This window comes from Penicillium expansum, assembly GCF_000769745.1.
Source record: "Penicillium expansum strain MD-8 chromosome Unknown contig166, whole genome shotgun sequence".
NCBI lineage: Eukaryota > Fungi > Ascomycota > Eurotiomycetes > Eurotiales > Aspergillaceae > Penicillium > Penicillium expansum.
In genome coordinates this window covers 80,831-99,897 of record NW_015971345.1, presented here as the reverse complement: position 1 = coordinate 99,897, position 19,067 = coordinate 80,831, and the positions used below count along the sequence as shown (strand labels likewise).

At 48.9% G+C, this 19,067-nt stretch overlaps 4 protein-coding genes across 4 annotated transcripts; 2 read left to right on the top strand and 2 right to left on the bottom strand.

Moving 5' to 3' along the window:
* Nucleotides 1–373: 373 nt before the first annotated feature.
* PEX2_049780 (Yae1 family protein) lies at nucleotides 374–1,180 on the top strand (the record flags this gene model as incomplete). The annotated part of the gene is made up of 1 exon (XM_016742253.1): nucleotides 374–1,180. One exon carries the CDS (start codon nucleotides 374–376, stop codon nucleotides 1,178–1,180), a length of 807 nt encoding a protein of 268 aa, XP_016597583.1.
* A 2,763-nt stretch (nucleotides 1,181–3,943) lies between these two features.
* On the bottom strand, nucleotides 3,944–5,665 carry PEX2_049770 (uncharacterized protein; the record flags this gene model as incomplete). The annotated part of the gene is made up of 1 exon (XM_016742252.1): nucleotides 3,944–5,665. One exon carries the CDS (start codon nucleotides 5,663–5,665, stop codon nucleotides 3,944–3,946), a length of 1,722 nt encoding a protein of 573 aa, XP_016597582.1.
* Nucleotides 5,666–10,182: 4,517 nt separating this feature from the next.
* On the top strand, nucleotides 10,183–13,178 carry PEX2_049760 (uncharacterized protein; the record flags this gene model as incomplete). Its single annotated transcript, XM_016742251.1, has 2 exons — nucleotides 10,183–10,187; nucleotides 10,679–13,178. 2 exons carry the CDS (start codon nucleotides 10,183–10,185, stop codon nucleotides 13,176–13,178), a joined length of 2,505 nt encoding a protein of 834 aa, XP_016597581.1.
* Nucleotides 13,179–13,777: 599 nt separating this feature from the next.
* PEX2_049750 (3'-5' exonuclease) lies at nucleotides 13,778–15,295 on the bottom strand (the record flags this gene model as incomplete). The annotated part of the gene is made up of 1 exon (XM_016742250.1): nucleotides 13,778–15,295. One exon carries the CDS (start codon nucleotides 15,293–15,295, stop codon nucleotides 13,778–13,780), a length of 1,518 nt encoding a protein of 505 aa, XP_016597580.1.
* Between the last annotated feature and the right edge of the window lie 3,772 nt (nucleotides 15,296–19,067).

The window sequence follows — 19,067 nt, the reverse complement described above, 5'->3', positions numbered from 1 at the left end:
CTAGACTCTTCGGCAAAGAAATCTGTCTTAGAGCAGGAGGCGAAAGGCATTCCCGGTCAGAGAGAATAGTCTTCATCTGTATGCTGTATGTTCAACCACATATTAGTGCGCCTACTATATATCCATATTTAACCAATCGTGCCTCATACTTCAGATCCTATATAGCTATTACTATATAATATGAAGTATTAACTATTGCATAACAAATACTCCATCCCTAGTAAAACGTCATTAGTATCTCCATAGACTTCTATGGATCGCCGGATCGCCCCGCCGACCCGCCAACTTTTTTTCTTCTCAGACCTCTCCAACTCGAACCAACTCACAACAACCTACAGTCAAAATCCAATCCAAATTCAGGTATCTCATACCAATGACATCAACCCACACGGACTCATCATCCGCTGAATCCACCCCACCCTCCCCAGCAACAACAATGTCCCAAGACTACCCCGCAGTCGACAACGACAACGACAATGACAACGCCAACTCCCTCGACGACATCTTCGGCTCCTCCCCACCACACGAAAGGACACACCACGCACCACTCCCATCAACAGCCAACCCACTCACCCAATCAACCGAACCCTCCGACCTCCCGAGCCTCCGCCGCCAACACGTCACCGCAGGCTACCGCGACGGCACGTCCGCCTCAAAGGGCGCGCACGTGCAAGAAGGCTTCGACGGAGGATTCCCCGTCGGCGCGCAGCTGGGTATGCGTGCTGGTACTGTACTAGGCATTATGGAGGGATTGCTACGTGGGTTCGAGGAGCGGAGTGGACCGGGTGTTGTGAAGAAGCCGGTTGTGCGGGCGGGTCTTTCTGCTTCTGCATCTACGGGGGCGGGTGATAGTGGCAATACTGAAATTGCGGAATTGCGTCGGCAGAAGAGGGAGCAGCTCCGGGTACTATATGAAGCTGCGCTTAAGGAGCTGGATGTGCAGGCTGTTTTTGCTGGGGCTGATGGTGGCGCGGCGGAGGTTGCGCCCAGGGCTGAGGATGGGGAAGAGGAACGGGCGGAGAAGCAGCTTGGGCGGAAGGGGGATGTTGTTGTTGCGAAGTGGGAGGGGAGGGTTGATGTTCCGAAGTGGGAGGAGAATATGGAGGCTTTGGAGATGAAGGAGAAGGAGGAGAGCAAGGGCGAAGCCCAGGGCCAGGGCCAGGCTGTGGAGCACAGTTGAAGTTGTCTTGGATTTATGCAGACATGCTCACGGCTTGCACTATGTGTTTGTCATGGATACGACACAGGGCTGTACTTCCTCTGAGGATCTACAAAACAATGCCCAGCTGGATACAGGGACAGAGGAAGGAAGAAGTCTCCTCTCGTCTTGCAGATGCGAATTCAGAATCAAGTTTCTGCAGAGATGGGCCGACTGTCCCTCGGAGTGTCCGCTTGCTCGTTCCGCGCTGCAGGGCAGGGTCCATCCCTGTCGCGGTGATGCAAGTATCCAAATACTTGGAACAGTCCCGGCTGCCACTGCAAGGTTGATGCGGCGGACGGGCGGGGCGGAAGACCGGTCCGGACTGTGTGTCCTTGGTCTTTTGGGATAGACTGATTGTGTTTATTTGAGACACACTGACGCTGGGGTTTCTGCACACTACTGTAGGCACGGCTGTTGCCATGGCGGTGGTGCGGGTTGGATTTAGGATCCGATTTTAGGTTCCTGGGATTTCAGAGACATTTTGCCAGACTCTGAAAGAATAGCCAACAACTCGATTATGTTCAATGCAGTATGCAAATTGAATTGAATTTGTCATAGCAGAAAAAGCAACTTGCAAATGGCGCCTGCCTGTCAAACACGAGGCATACACGACAAGTCATATGTCATACATTGTGCCCTACGCGTCAAACCTATGTACGGAGTAGTCATCACACAAAAGTACCTACAAAAAAGTAAAAAAAAGGTCTAGACGTGAATCCCAGATCGAGCTCCCTACAGCCCCACATCACAAACTCTGATAGATCTGAAACCTGCCAGACTGGCGGGTCTCGGGGACGCAATGGGCGCACAGCCGGTGGATCGCCCACCTTGCGTGTGAGGCCGCAGCGGAAGAGCCCCGGCACAGGACGAGGAGATTTCTTTGGCCGGTCCAAATAAAACCCCTGTCTAGCGTTGCCTGTCAAAGTGGCGATTGGGAGATCGGCCGGTCACTTGGGGTTATCTTGAATAGAGAGAACGAACTTGTGATATCAGATTGAGGATTGAGGGGAAGACGGGGATGGCGTCGTTTGAATGGCTTTATCCAGCGAATCAGATTGGTAGACTTGATTTAAGCTTGTATACCTGTGTGACACAGAGCGAAATAGATAAAAGAATATGGTTTGAGTGTTTTCAGCCGAGGTGTAAAATCAAGGTCTCGGACAATGTACCTCTTGGCTCTTGGCGGACGTTGAGGGGCCCATGCAAGGGATGAGTCTTATCCTCTTATCTGGATCTGTGTACGAAGCACAATATACTTAAGTACAGTGAGTGCAGCTGTTAGTGAGAGAGTATTTGAATAAGAGGGATTCAATGTGAATTGTGTGAGATGTGTACACTGGGCGCAATTGTCGGTCAGTGCGTGTTAGTTGGCAATTGTGCCATCCCAAGCCCTAACTACTCAATTCGCAACGCCTCGACATGTCGGTTAAAGGCCATCCCACATCCGCGACCAGTGGATCCCCCGCCCGCGGTCCCCGGTGCAGCCGTTGTGGGGAACGTACGAATGGCTGCGCATCAAGGATTCGACAGGTAACCCCCGTATTCGTGTTCTCATGCTGGTAAACCCGAGATCCAGGATTCGATCATGGCGCTAGATATTAGTGCCCTGGAACAGCTGCAAGAGGATGATTATGGATTTGGAATGATCATGGCACACTACATACGTGGCTAGTTTGGCTATGCAAGTCCTTGCAATGAATTGGCCATTAATTGGCTATTACAAGGCAGAAGTCAAAAGCTGCTAGTTGAGGTATAAGTCTGTGCCGGCCTAAGGGAAGGTTTGGTGACTCCCTTCGCCCTTGTTGGTGGTCCAGGCTTGTGGGCTGTGTAATTGAGTCCCCGTGCGTGGCGTAGGGCGATGATGTCCTGTTATCCTAGGTAGAAGAGCTGTTGTTACATGGTGGGCATTACTCGGGTCAATGGGTGGTTTGAAGAGGGTGCGGTGGTATCGAAGATACCTTCGAGGATCTTCTAAGATCCGCAGTCCAACATTCCGCAAAACGTCCCCATCTCCTAGACAACGAAGTAACAGAGGATCATTCATGCTTGGGTTGAAATGTGATGGTGTCTATTTTTGTCTATCCATAGAGTATGAGGTATTGGAACAATTTTGGATGAATGCAATAGTTCAGAATTTTGATTTTGGGTCATAGAAACACATACCTCACAGGGCGCCGTATTCCTCTATTTTAGAATTATAGATCACAAGTGAAATAAAGAAATGATTGTCGTAGCAATGATAGCGAGACATGATTCAGTCAGACATGGTACAAATGAAGACCGTTGATAGTAACTTCGTAATAAAACAGAGCGATGGTAATACAGCACGCGAAATGGCGCAATCAAGACATGGAAGGAAAAGAATGCAACGAGATCACAAGTAGGAAAATTAAAGATAGTTAGCTCGAGGGTATCGAGTCATGAGTCGGTAGTCATGGTCTGAGAAGCAGACATGATTTTCGTTTCGTGGCGCGAGATAGCGCAATAGTGAACGTCTTTGAGCGCGTCTGTGTCCAGCCACAGTCGGGTCTGGAGATATCATTATTTTCATTGTTGCGCGGGAAGCAGAATCGGAGATTTGCGTGAGAGAGTGGACGTGTTCGTAATCATCGAGACACATTGGAGACGTGAAGACAGTGAGATGAAATCGTTGGAGTGATCGTTGGTAAAGTCGGTATGTTGTAACATGGCTTCGTCCGTTAAAATTGAACCCAGAGAACCGGAACGCCGAGGGGAAATGCATCAGATGGTGGTAACATTGGTCTTCTTGTGAGACTTTTGGGGCTTCTGGCAGTTTAATGAACGGAGAGAGTTCATGAACCGCTGGAAGAGAGGCCTTTGGTCGCGAGGCCCGGTGATGGGAGCGGAGGAGTACTGATCGTAGCAGAAGGAGGTCAACTTCTCCTTCTCGCCCTTGTCGGAATGAGAAGAGTTGGAATTGGTGTATTCGGGGGACTCGGAGCGTTGCCGGCGGCGGAACTGGGCTTGGAAAGCCGCAGCTGCGGAGCGGTCAACGTCGGAGCTGTTGATACTGCTGTTCTTGCGGGAACGAGGAGGGCGAGTAAGAGAGGTGGAGGAAGGAGCAACAAGGCGCAATGTTTGCAGGCCATTGTTTGAGCGGACAGCATCCTTGCTAGTGCTAGGGCGATCCATACTGGGACGGAAAGCTTCGGGCATCGGCTCTCCGAGGTTATCTTCTGGCATGCACGGGAACTGCTCAAAGGTCTGTCCATCAAGCATGGTCTGGTGAAGTCTAGGCTGTGACTTGGCGGCACGGAGCTTAGCACGGCTGCGAACCTTGCGCAGGGTATCTATGGGGCGACGAGACATTGATTTACGGCCAGTAGACTCGGAATCGGAGTCGGACTCCCACACGGACTGCTCACAGAAGGCATCAATAGTAGAGATAGAAGGCCGCTCCATCGAGGTGGCAGTCCACTGGCGGGAAATGGGTGGGGAGCTAGCCACGGGGCTAGGAACCGGACTGGGGCAGTCGTTGGCGGGGATGAATAGAGGGTGGTCAAAGTGAGTCATGTGAGGTTCCATGGTGACTGGATTGATCAAAGATGGAGGAGAGATCATGGATGGGTCCAGGGGAGGGCGGGTTCCTGGGCTAGATTGCTTGCGACGAGATGCGCTCGGTGAGCTTGAGGTGCGCGACAAGTTGAGAACGGGAGGAGGCTGCTTCCTGCGGCGGGACCGCGAGGAGTATGATCCTGTAGCGTCCTCGTAGCCCATGGTGATGGTGGTAGTGGAGTCGTTTGAGTGTTGGAAGCAAGGTGTAGTAGGACGAATATCAGCCGGGTTGAGAGGAGCCACCGGCGGGGGAGGAGGAGGAGGCGGAAGAGAGTATGTGGGTGGTGTAGAGGCAGGAAGATAGAAGCGGCGGCGGGGCTCAATCTGGACCTGCTGTGCGTGTTTGTAGAGCTGCTGAGTAGCCTCGAGGACAGAGTCGGGGCAGCTAGGTGAGTCGTACGAAGAAGAGAAAGAGCTGCTAGGCGTCAAGTCGGGAGTGGTGCTGTCTGTCTGAACGGAGCTGAACGAGACTTGGCTGCTGTGCAGCGGACTGCGTTCCTCCGTGGAAGGAGTGTATCGATGGAATCTCAAGCTGTTCTCCAACTCGACCTGTGCGAGTGTGGAGCGATCTGGTCCGGGGTATTGAAGTGGGTTGCGGATGTCCTTGTTGTGGGTCAAGGAGAGAGTGTAGTATTGGTTTTCGTCTTCAAAGCTATCATTGCGCATGTCCGATGTGTAAGGGTTCCAAGATGGCGTGGCAGCCAGTGATTCTTCGAGGTAGAACGGATCGAGATTTGACTCTTCAAGGACCTTTGGGCCGGCCGGGTAGTAAGATGATCCTCGCTTTGCAGGTGAGGGCGATGGGATACAGATAGTTGTCTCTGATCTATTCCGATCCTGATACAACACGTCCAACTCGCCTGGACAATAAAGGCCTCTGTGATCCATGGGACTGTGAGCTCGAGTAAGATGAAAGAGAAGTAACACGAGGGAGCAAGATCGCTAGGACCTAGACACAGTACGATAGATCGAAGAGAGGAGAATTGCCACAGGACGAGAGAAAAGGATGGAATGAGGAATGAAATGACCGAAGTGGAGGCCAGGGTGAAGGGGATATGTTTATACCAAATACCAAAAATAACCTTGTGGACCTAGATGCCCTAGGACAATGACCCGGTGGCTAGCCCGAAAAAAACAGATGCATGCCAATGCACAATGTAAACAACAAAAGCACAGACGATCATGACCTATCTGACCTTGCATGGTCCCCTTCCGTAGGGATGGGGTTGCAGCAAGGACCCTTCGATTGGGTCCCCCAGCAAGGGCGCGCGGAACTCGACCCGTACAATAGCTCTGAGAAACATCCCGAACAATACAATGTGGATTGTATCTGTGTCCCTGTGTGCTCTTGTGTTCTTGTGTTTCCTGCGTGTCTGTGATCTGTGATCTGTGATATGTGGCTCTGGAGGCCAAGGAAGTGTGACACGAGGTACGGAGTAGTCGTACCACCAGATCTCACTCAAACATTTGAAATAATTTTTAGCCTGTCAGAGATAAATAAAACCAAAAAATTAATGCTACATCTGCACTCTGCAGAAGTCCTGTGCAGATGGCTGGGATGGAAAATGTGAGATATCACTGACACAGTCTGGTGCGGAGCTCCCGGGATCAGCCACTAATGCCGATCGCCGTGATCTATATGGTCTATTGCTCTATCATTTTGTGGCTGTACTTTGGACTTGGAGCAGTACTTTGGGAGTACTTTTGGTACTTTTAGCTCTTTTGTCGGTCGCTTCTGTGTTGCATGTGTTGCACATTCTTAAGATTCCTAGCAACGTTAAAATTCGAGCCTCACACTTCGATGCCACAACGTTCCATTTCGGAAATTGTTCTGCTAGGACATACGTCATGGGCTTATTATATTTGTTTTTTCTGTTTTTCTTCTCGTCTTGCGTTTGAACAGTGGCTGGCTAGATACCTTTAATGCTTTTCTCTATCCTAGTGACATCATGTCTTCTTGCACCTTTGTAGGGTCGAGTGAATAGGAGGTATACTTGCTCCCTTGTGTTCCTAGTCTTCCTATTTCTCCTAGTTTTGCCTTGATTCCTTAATAGATTAGTGCCTGGATCGAACTTACCCGGATCAACTATCCTAACTTTCCGCAATATAGAGAGGATGGTCGGACACTCGAGGATCCCGAGGTATACCCTGACAGTGGACAGATCACAAATGTTGTGCATCTGTAACACTAATATTGTGCTGCCATTGGTTTATCGATGAACTCTTTTTTTGGTTGTTTTATGATCCGACCATACAAATTCACTTTGAGCCTACCAACGTATCGTCTTTGCTGGATCCAACTCCAGATGCTGCTCTATCTCATAGATCTCCATCTCTACATTATATACGCCCGAAATTGTTATCACTCTATATTCTTGTAAATCTGCAAGACCTCAAGCAGGCCAAATAAAAACAAAAGAAAACAAACCAGAGACATATGCTCAGCTAAGCCAATAAACCCCACATTCCATCGAAAAGTCTGACTTGCATGCATCCCGCTATACCTACAGCCGAAGTGCAGCCATCCCGCCCATGTATAAGTATCGACGCATCCCCCAGTAGTACCCCTGATCTGCAGGCCCAATACCTCTCTATCGTCCAGTTCATGCACTGTGCGCGATCTTTGAGCGATTAACTCGCCGCGGACGCAGCGACTGCAGAAACCCTCGCCTCCCGTCTCCCCCGTCACATTCTTTTGCCGTTGGATGTTGAGTGCAGTCATATAGAGTTTCGAATAGATTTCTTCACATTGGACTGGCAGCATCTGGAGCGCAACATACCCCCCATTCAGCGAGTACTAGCTCACACAGAAGGGATTCTCCAATGCAATGGAAAAACATTCAAAGACATCCAAACTCCTTCGATAGAACAAACTCCTCAATCGAGAACCTCATCTAAATTGAGAAGCAGAATCAAAATCAATATTGCCGATGATCATCACAATCCAATATCCCAGATACACAGACCTAGAACAGATCCCTTCCCAAAGGAATCCCCACATCAATCCCCGGAAGTGTCTTGCAAAACATATTTCCTTAATTGGCCAATAGTCCCAATCTCAAGATCCGGGACAAGGAAAACTGAAACACCCCGATTCAAAACACCCAAGCTCCCGCGGAGCTAAACTGCAAACTGCAAGGCATGCTTGAAACCTACCTCAATACTGGGATTTGGGAGACACTCCGGGTTTAGTATTTGTGCGTCCGCGGCCCTGCGGGAAGTCCTTCCCCGGCCCGGCTGAGGTGTCGAATTTTCCGATTCTAGGATGGCCCTTGCTGGTCTATTTGCTCCTGAGATCCAGGCCTTGGGCAGGGGGGTTAAGATTACTAAGGTTGTAGTGCTTCTAGAGCGCTCGTGTTTGTTCGGGTGTCTCGTTGAGGTCTCGGTGAGGTCTTGTATTGGGGGCCTCCTGGCTTTAGGTATTTGATTTGGGGATAGCTAGGGGGTGTGTTAGTTAAATTGCATACATGTATTACTGCCCAAGTAACTAGAGTTAAGATTGTAGAGAGAGCCGGGATGGCCTAAACGATCGCTTTGACATTNGGGGGGGGGGGGGGGGGCAGCCCTCGGTGCGGCCGAGAACGGCGTTCCCGAGAGAAGCCCGTGTCCACTTTTGATCGCTCTAAACACACTAAAAAGATGTTTATTTGAATTTGAGAATGGCTTCTATAGTTAATTGCATATGCAATAGTAACAATAGAGTGAGCTCACAAGCTGCGCGGAGAAGTAATAGTCTACAAGATCACCATAGTTCAGTAAGATGCCTGCACGCCTTCTTAGTTTTGTCTTTGTGGGATTCAATCCTGAAGGAGCTTTGGGGTTAATCAGACACTATAGAAAATCACTTGGTCTTCGAGGCAAGAATTGTAAAAATTTCCATCAAATACATACTTGGAAGCCAATTGGTTGTATTCACTATTTTCACTATTTTCAAACGATTAAGTGCCCAAAAAGTCACTCAGGGTTTGGCCAAAGTGGCCCACTTTGTATGGTGTTTTTGTCGTGCACAGACCAGCCCCATACAAAAATTGTCCCCCGGAGCAATTTCTAGCCACTTTAACTGCTATATGGAGTTTTACCACCAAAATGGGGTCGGTGAGTATATGTAGAGACGGGATAATTTGTCTTCATGTGTTCCTTACCAGACTGATCTCTTCTCCAGTTCTGATGGTTGCTGCCTCGCGCCGCACTTCAGAGCTTGGGGGGATCACCCACCGCAGCGGTGGTACCTGGGACCCAGAATCGCCTGATTCCCCCCTATAATGTCCTTCCCGCGCAGTGTTACGGGTCCCTCCGAGGGCTTCCGTGGCGCCCGGTCTAGATTTTATGGGTGCATCCGCTGTGGTGAGTGAAGCCCAGGGCATTTCGGCCCGTACATTGGTTTCTTCTCGGTTTGTTCTAACACTCTCTAGTGTTGAAAGGGCCTAGGGGATCCATTCGTAGTCGCAATTTTACTAGATCTTCGTAGTTAGAGGTGTTCAAGATAAGAGTTGAATTCGAGGTACCTGAATACTTCGGTTTCAACCTTCCTTCCATGGTTGATTGGAGCTTTCTTTGCTTTGTCATTGCCTCGGGAGTACCCTTCCAGGGCTGGAGGCGATGTCATTGCGGGGGAGATGCTGAACCGTGCCATCCATATGGGCTTGATACACCATCTTAATCATGTTAGAAGTAGAATGATGTAGTGATATGTTGTAGATATTTAGTTATTCAATAAACCATTAATTGAAACGCGGAAGTTGAAACTTGATGAGACGAGCTCTTTCCACGGTTGCGAACTGTGGGGAAAGTAGTTCGTTCCAAGAATCGTAGCCGCCGGCGCGAAATGAACCAGTGGATCGGATGGAGCCTAGCCAAGATATTACCGTGAAGATGATAGATTGGAGATGGAAATGGTCATAATAACCTTAGGGGAAACCCCCTGATGAGTTGTGAAGTGATAAAGTCATGGAAGATATATATGAGCTACATCTTACGACGAAATATATATTGTTGCCCGACATCAACTACCAAACCTAGTGCGATCTGCCAACGCATCATGATATATTTAGTTTTATTATTGTTAGCCTTGAAAGTCAACCATGGCACGATAGCAGAATTAAATTTGCCTCGAGTTCTTCAGTGTCTGTAGCCCTAGGTGGTCTCTCCTATCCTTGGACTTTCTACGGAGTTACCCCCCAACACATACAACATACAAAGTACACTTGCATATTCTAAAAATTGCATCGCTTTGGACTACTCCGTACTCCGTATTCGATTTTGCATTACTATAGCACCGGTCCGTGCGACCGGTTCAGCACAGGTGCAGGTAATTATTGAGGTATTGCTTCCCCCCGAATTCGTTGCGCAGCGACGTTATGATATGGACGCGTGACATTGGAATATTGAGATCTGACATACGGCCTATGAAGTACTGAGTACCTAGGTCTTTACTCCGTAATATCCCTGGAAGAAAAAAAAGCAAAGCGACAAGTAAGAACGCCTTGACTTGGGCTAGTTAAGGCAGGAACCGCGCTGGCATTCCTGCCTTAGGAGAACGTGGATTACCCTTCAACTTCCAACACTTCCTCTCTTCGATATTCATCTTCGTCTTACATTCGAATTTGAGTCCGGGCAGCCGGACTTTGAGAGTTGGCGCTTCATTCCCGAGACACGTTTGGTGCGCTGCAGCTCAAACTGCGGCAACCCCAGCCATCTCAATTAACCAGCCACCTCGCACTCCGACCCTTTCTCGTCCTTTTACTCTCCTGATTTCGAATTGCTTCTGTTTTTCTCTCAATTGCATTATATTGTGCATTGGGTATTGATTTGTACAGCCGTTGAGGCTGTCATCATTATAACTCTCAGCGATCGATCATTTTGCGATCGCGATCCTTGAAAGCTATCCGCTACTTGAATTAGTGACGCAACCCTCACATTGTCGTCCAATCCACAATTTTACCGACCATTCTTAGAGGTGTCTCGATACATCCCAAAAGCGTCTGACGAAGCCCACGACTCTTACGAACCATCAACGTTAACGACCTTTGCGCGGCAACGCCAGCCGACTGTTCAACGACCTTCTTCTGCTTCAGCTGATTCCCAATTCAGACCCTCGAGCGCTTCTGACTCTCAGCGTCCCTTACGTCGTATCCCTCGCCAACCAGAGGTCCGCCAATCGCTCCACCGTCGAGCGGTCTCTTCACGCGCCCCGGTTCCACACCCCAATCGATCTCAGCCGGCGCGTACAACCCCGGTCTCTGTGCAACACGCCCCAGCCAGTGGCATCGCACACCTACGTCCGGCCCTTTCCGAAGCAGAGACTGACGACAACGGGTCTACAATCGACGATCCGTACCAGCTCCTCAATACCTCCTACTGGCCGCAGAGAACCACCGGAGTCTCGTCGCGCACCGCGTCGGCAATCCTTTTCGCCCTCGAGGAAGCTATCCGGGGACCACTACAGCTCTCCACTGATTGGGACGAGGTGAATGCTTCTATGTCAGACATGGTAGGCGTCGCTGGTCCCGCTGGGCCTGTGGGCAATAGCCGTGTTCAAAATGGTGGAACCCGTGTACCCCAGAACCCTATCTCAGGGACATCGCAGCCACCGAGTGGCATGAGAACACCTACGGATATAATGAGACAACGCCGGGATCGGGAGGCTCGCCGCAAAGCGGAACACGAGGCCCGAGAGAGAGAACAGGAAGAATTGGAACGACAACAGCTGGAGCAAGAACAACAGGCGCAAACTGAGGCCCATGCCCAGACACAGGCCCTAGCCCAGGCTCAAGCTCAAGCTCAACAGTACGCTGCTGGTGTTGCCGCCGAAAATACCTCCCAATCAAGAATTAGACCCCTACGACCACCAAGAGGCCCCGAAGGACAACCCCAAACCATGCCCGTGGCTGCAGGGCCACCATCCGGTTACCGACCAACAGCAGACGTTGCGCCGAGTACCCGACCATTAGAATACCAGACCGCACCGCCGACTGCTGCGACGGGGCAAGTGGCTAACCAGCCACGACCGACACAAGCAACTGGTCAGCAGTCTCAGCAGCCTCAGCACGGTCGCTCGCAAAGTGCGGCAGAAATTGGAGGTCAACCCAGACCCAGTGGGTTCTCCAAATCCGCCCAGGCACTACCCGCAGGACAACCTGGTGCTCCCCAAGCTCTTCAGCAGCCGAAACGAGTTGGGTTTCCGCATGCATTTGAGCGATGGGAAACGCTGTCTTCACACTGGGAGGGTCTCACCAGCTATTGGATGCGAAAGCTAGAACAAAACAATGATGATCTGGAGCGTGATCCGCTCAGCCAGCAATTGGCTCGACAGATTACAGACTTGTCCGCTGCTGGAGCCAATCTATTCCATGCAGTGGTAGAACTGCAACGTCTACGAGCCTCCTCCGAACGCAAGTTCCAGCGCTGGTTCTTCGACACCCGTGCTGAACAAGAACGCTCGAAGGAAGTGCAGGCAGATCTGGAACGTCAGCTCAAAGAAGAGCGACAAGGCCGAGCCGATGCCTTCTCTGCCGCCCAGCAATCCGAAAAGGACAAAGTCAAGGCCGAGGAACTGCTGAAAGAAATGCGCCGTGAACTGCAAATCTCGAAGGAGGAAGCACGCCGTGCCTGGGAGGAGCTTGGCCGTCGTGAACAAGAAGAGCGAGACCGAACCAACTCCCTGCGTAGTGGAGAGCCCACCCTCGTTGGAGGTGTTCAGGTTGTGCCTATGGTTCCTGGCCCCCCTAGCCGTCACAACACCTCTCGCTCGCAGACTCGCGAGGGCCCATACCCTGGTGGACCGACAGCAACAACCATGGGCACCGACGCATATCATGGCAAGTCTGCAGGGAGCGCAGATGGACAATACTACGAGGACGGCACGCCGATGTCCCCCACAGGGTCCGACCCTTTCATCGAACCGAAAAAGGTTGACCCACCTACCTCAAAACCCCCCTACCCAAGTTCACTGTACGAACACGAAAACACAAGTGTCCCATACCCCGGCCCCGCAACCTCAGAACCTGACGCACGGTCTTATGTCGGCAGCAGTGAAGCGGGCGATGAAGAATATGCCCACTACTCCCACGACCAGCATGGAAACTCCTTGAGCTACCCACCTGGGCCTCATTCAGAGGGAAGCGAAGAGTATGACCAAGAGGGTCACTACATGCCCGACGGCGCATACACCTCTGCCGCCTCTTCCGCCCCTCCGGCTGCGCCCACTTCCGCTGCGGACTACAGCGGCGCTGGCTGGGGTCCTGGCACCGGTTGGGAGTCGATGACACCGCGCCATCGCCACCCCACGCGTCTGAGCGATGTTCTTGAGGAAGACGAGCCTAGTCGCACAAATCCCAGCCGCGCTAGTTTGGCTAGTCGCAGCCAGGCAAGCCGTAGCCAGGCCAGTCGGAGCATTCTCTAAAACACGATCAACACGTTATTCGCCTTGTGATGTATCCTACTCAGGATCAAGGTGTTTAACCCTGGATTTTGGTTTCTGCGCTGTTTGATGCATGCATAGAGGATTTTGGGGAGGTGTTCCCAATCCACATCGAATGTGTTAATTCTATATTGATCCTCAAAGCAGTATTATTCCTATTGGCTTGTTTCTTTCTTTGTTGCTTGTGCTTTGCCTGTCTTTTGCTTTTCTGTTTCTGTAAATTGGCGTTTAATTCCCCCTATCCCCAATATTGCTGTTTTTCTTGTTTCTTTTGTCTTCCGTGTGATTTACTTCTGTTTTCAACAGTGATGACCCTTAATTGCCTATCTGTTTTTCTACGTAGCACCGCAGGGAGGTCCTTCTTCCTCTACATGCTGTCCATCTACGATAGAACGGAGATAATAAAAACCACTTTCACAAATCAAACAGTGCGATCATCCATATCTTCCTCTCAATCCTCATACTGGTCAACCACTCCGGGGGTCCGAGTCAGGATGATGACCAGGATGGGGATACCCTCCTTCACCGTCAACTAGCTCAGTTCGCCGTTCCATTTCAGAGCCATCAGAGCCAAAATTAACTCAGTCCAGAACAGGTTTCTTCTTGCCTCTGCCCTTACCCGAACTAGTACCTCTAACTTTCTTCGCAGAATTCCTCACAGTCTTCTTCTGTCCACCTCTCTGCTGTCTCACCCGCTCATACAAACTCCGAGCCCTCTCCGCCCAAACCTTTAAACACTCCGGACCCCGCAAACACCAAATCAAAACCTCCCTTGTAGCCAACGCATCCTCAAGCGAATGATGTCCCTCATCCCCAGTCTGGATGTCAATCCCAACCAACTCATTCGCCAGAGCCTTCAACCCCCAAACCCGCGGCAACAGCGTCCTTGCCGAAAAATTAGAAAAAACAGCCTCAGCCGTAACAACAGACGTGTCCACAATCCGTCCATGAATCAACCCCAACGTCCGGAGATCGTGGTGAAGCGCATGACCAATGAGAACAGTATCATGATCAAGGAACATCCGCAACGCGCGTCGCGCATCAGCATTTGATTTAAACGCCTTGTTGTCAGCGATAGCAGCATCCATTTTCTCAGGCGTGATCCCGCTGATCGGCGTCAGCCAGTTCGTCACCGGTGCTGTCGGCGCCACGAAGCTGTTGATCAGGACTTCGCCGGTGAGGAAGTCGATTGCGGTTATGAAAGCTAGTTCGCTCGTGCAGAGGGTTGTTTCTATCATTTCACAGTCTATGACGATTGCTTTTCGGTGGGTTGAGTAGCGGGTGAAGGTGTGGGTTTGATGTGGTTCGCCGCGTTTCAGGCAGGAGGTTGTGTCGATGGTTTTCGGGGCGTTGTAGCCTTGGCAGTGCAGGCGTTCTTGTGTGTGGCATCTTCCCAGTAGGTATTTGACGATTAAGGTTTGTTCGAGGGGTTCCAGGTCGGTCCAGCGGTGTTTCATTTTGTGGTACACTAGTGAGAAGGTTGGGTTTGATTTTGTTGGTTGGATGAAGAGGGAGGGGGTTGTGGTGTTTGTTGTTGGGGTTGAGGGTGTTGCGATGTCTGTTTCGTTTGTTTCGGCTGTTGTACCGTCTTGTGCGGATAGTTGCATTGAGAATTGGGAAATTTGGTCCATTTGGTCGGACATTTGAAATGGGGACTGAGTGCTTTGTACTAAAGACTGAGAGTGTTCTGGGGACTCATATCGCTGTTGTGGGGACTGAGGGACCTCTGCTTGTTGAGCGTCCTGCACTAAGGACTGAGAACCCGGTTCTAGAGAGCGAGGGAGCTCCACTTGGTGAGAGCTTTCTGCCCGGGACCGAGTGATTTTCGGGGTTTGAGAGCCCTGGGAAGGGGACCGGAAGACCTGCTCGGCTTGTTGCGATCTCTGCACTGGGGACTGGAAAGCCTGCGCCGGGGACGGATAGACCGGCACCTGACTTTCAATACGCCGAGTGGGTGTTTGATAGAACCGAGGTGGTGTATGACAGACTTGGGAAGCTGTTCGACGGAACCCCACCTGGGCTTGTGGGACATTCACCGGCAGTTGAAGGATTTGAGCAGGTGCTTGAGAGAGCTCGACTGGGACTCGAGGGATCTCCATCGGTGGTTGGGAGGCTTGATTTTGTGGTTGATAGCATTGATTCCGTACATGACCGTGAGCTCGGCGGCCCTGCTCAGCCCCTTGACAGACCTGCGTGGGTGATTGACGTGTTTGTGTAGGTGAATGGCGCTTCTGTGAAGGTGATTTACGGGTCTCTGTAGCTGGTTGATTGGCCTCGGAAGTTGACCGACGGGCCGGGGTTGGTGGTACCTGAGTCGACGATGTATTTGCTGCTGCGGGCGAGGAGACTGTCCTGAATGCCAGTCCATCTTTGTTTCCCAGATTGTTGTGTATCGGGTTGCGTTTGTATTTGATACCCACTTTGGCGTGGTGAGTTTCGTTTCTGTGCCGAGCTAGGTCATCTGCAGACGCGAAGATTGCGTCGCACCTCTGACATGAAAATATGTTGTGTATGTCTCTCAGATGATCACTAAAACCACGCTCTGACCTAAACTTCCGACCTTTGCATACGGGACATAGGAATGTCGTCTTTTTCGGTGGTTGGTTGTCAGGTTCACCGTCCCCCGGCTTCTTGGACTCCATGGTGGGTGGTTGGTTGGAAAGGCTGTTGGATGGTATCCTTGGGATGTTTGGTTCTTGCAAGATGAAAGAAGGTAAGATGGGATCGCTGTCTCAAACGCGTTTGAATGCGTGTAGTACCCCACCTACGCGAAGGACAACTTAGTAGGCACTATATTTGCTACAGACACTTTTTAAACAAAGATATGATAAGCAGCTGGTATGCGAGACCCCGTCAGTTAGACGTTATTCGGACGTTACCTAGACGTTACTTAGCCTTCAATGGTAGGTACATGGCCTAGGAACCTAGCGATTAACGTTCCTATTGTGAATCTCCGTGCTAAAACCCATATACCTTTTTATATCTCTGTATAGGGACCATATGTCTAATATTATTGTGTTATTCCTATTATAGCGTGTAATTATCGTCCGAGTAATGGTAAACTAACTGGAACCTATATACCACTGATTGCATTTTTGGCACATTTGGCTCCTACGATTAATGGCTAAGTAACGCCTAACTAACGGGAACATATATACTACAGACTGCAATTTTGGCACGCTTAGCTCCTATGGAACCCCTTGGACAAGCAGGGGTGAACTAAATACCAATCATAGAAGCGGTCCCAGGTGTTGGGGAAACTTTGTGCGTATGTATCGAACAATACCACTTGTAGTGCTAGTTGGGGTGTATTTTCTCCTGGTTGACTTTCCCGATAGAAAAATGGACGATTTTATATATTGTAGGCAGTTGAAGGATGCTTGATATCAGTGATTGCCATGCGAAGCATGTCGATGGGAGTATAATGGGACTTAATAGAAGCAGATAGAATAACAGGGCATTGGATCTTACGTACACGAAGCGTTGAAGCAATGGCTCTCTATCTCCTTCTCTCTTTCGACTCTTTCCCTTGTATTTATGATTGTATATTTTATGGATAGGTTCTGTATAGGAAACATATTAAACGAACTACCTGTCACGTATTTTGGTCTTTCTCTACCTAGGATATATATGTTCATGCTTACTCTTCCTATTTCTAGGCTGGCCTGAGCTAGTTGTTTTGTTTGAAACAATTATAATTTAATTTGGTTAAGAACGTGTGCTCTGGAGTTTCTTATGGTACGGGAAAACTCCATTTTATGGGCAAGGACATAGTTGGTTGCGGCTAGAAACTTGTTGAATGCAATACTAGAGCTACACATCGATTGACTATATTTTGAGCAGCTACAAAGACACTACACCCCAAATTCACGTTGCATTTGAATTTTTGAATCTTGTTGTGTGCGGTTCACTATGTGAGAGAGGAAAATTAAGTTGGTCCAAAACATGAAGCCTAAGGCACATAATGAGGCAAACATGGTTTATGCAGGTAATATATAGCCCTCTGTTGCCCAGCCCAGATAGCCAACCCTCACTGTTGTCTTACTTTACGTTTAGATATCTTTCTATTATATATCAAAGTGGTATTAGAAGCAGCTCACTTATATTATTTATGATTTTTATTAACTGAAATTTATAAACCCTTTGGCTTGGGTTATGGCCCCGAGTTGTGTGTCTCGCTGTTTCCATTTGAAGGTGACAGTCGCACCTTCCTCGTGAAGATACAGGTTCTCGATTGCTATTTAATATTCCACCTGGTCTTTTTCTCGTGTTTTCTTCAACAATCTTCATCCACTAGCAACCTTGGTCCATCAAAGGTGAAGCTCCATATCTCATAACCCAGATAGATGAAACAAAAAGCTAATAAGCCATGGTGCTATCTTTCTAGAATACCCGAAGCATCATCTACTACCACATCTTTACACATAAAAACCATCTTGAAGATCGCAGAAAAAGTGAGATACCCCTCTTCTTCAAACACAAACCGCGTTCTTAAAGCAACCCTGACAAGAGAAAAGTGGCGAACCCTCACCCTATTATATCTATGGGAGAAGAAGAACTTGAACGGCTTACTGAGCTCCGTGAGTGTAGGATCCAGCGAGTTGCTGCCCTGGTGCGGGCCTTCGAACATCTCCAATGGCTAGAAGATATGCGCAGCTTCGTGATTAATCTCAACCAATATGTGCTTCCACCAAGAGCTACTAGGATGGTAGTTGTATGGATTGATGGGAGCATCGACGTTGCCTATCAACGGATGCGCGAAATCCGAGACGAAGAGGAACGAGCCCAATATATACTTGGAATACTCCATCCAACAGTACCCTTACCCTTCACCAACAAATTACCCGCTCCTTGGAAAGACGTAGTTTCTTGATTGCTATTTGGAGTCCCACCTGGTCTTCTTCTCGTGTCTTCTTCAACAACCTTCATATTAATTCCCAATATTAGCTCAACTTAGGGTATGTCATCTCGCTAGTCCATGACAGATTTGCGATAGAATCTTGTATATAGTTTCTCTCTCTCCACTTTACTATTTTATCATTTTTCAAATTAGCCTTTATTAAGCTAAGGAAATCGTTTAGACTTAATTAAATTATATAAGTAAGATATAAAACCTATATAATTTCGGTAAAATTAAGAAACTCTATTTATTTAATTAAATTATATAGACTATTAACTAAGGTTTTATTATTTAATATATTATGTATAGTAATTATAATTACTTAATTTATAATATTCTATTACTAAAGAACCTTAAGGAGAATATCTATAAGATTAGAGCCTATACACTAAATATAAACTAGTATAAAACCTAGAAAGAGTTGAGAGAGAGGATCTAGAGGATCTACTATGAAATGTAGGATACTCTGGAAGAGTCTTTGACCACCCGTAGAATGCGTAACAATGAAAATCTTAGTTGTATGAGAAATAGATTGTGATAAAACAGGAAGCACTCTGTAAATAATATGAAATAAAGCTAATTAAGCGGGTGTAATAAAACTAGGATTGATACGAAAACCAAGTCAACTAATACCACAAACGAGCTTCCTCCCGCATTCGCGCTTGGGGATGGGAAAACCCAGTAGGTAAAACCCATGCCCGGAGGAACTGAAAGACAAAGATAACAGATATGACGATGTTGAATCGCCTGAGTCTGCATGGAAAACCCTCACATAGACGTTTTCCTAAGCCTCAAATCCTATGCGAGCACGCAGCTTCCTGGTACCGGACATCTTTAGCCAATATTGAAACTCAGTACAGTAGGCACGATGCGAAGGAAATGGATAACTAATGGCAGGGTTAAATCAAAAAGGTTGGTGTTCTTCAGCTTTTCGTTGTTCAAAGATTGGTGCTGCGCGACAGTTCAGACAT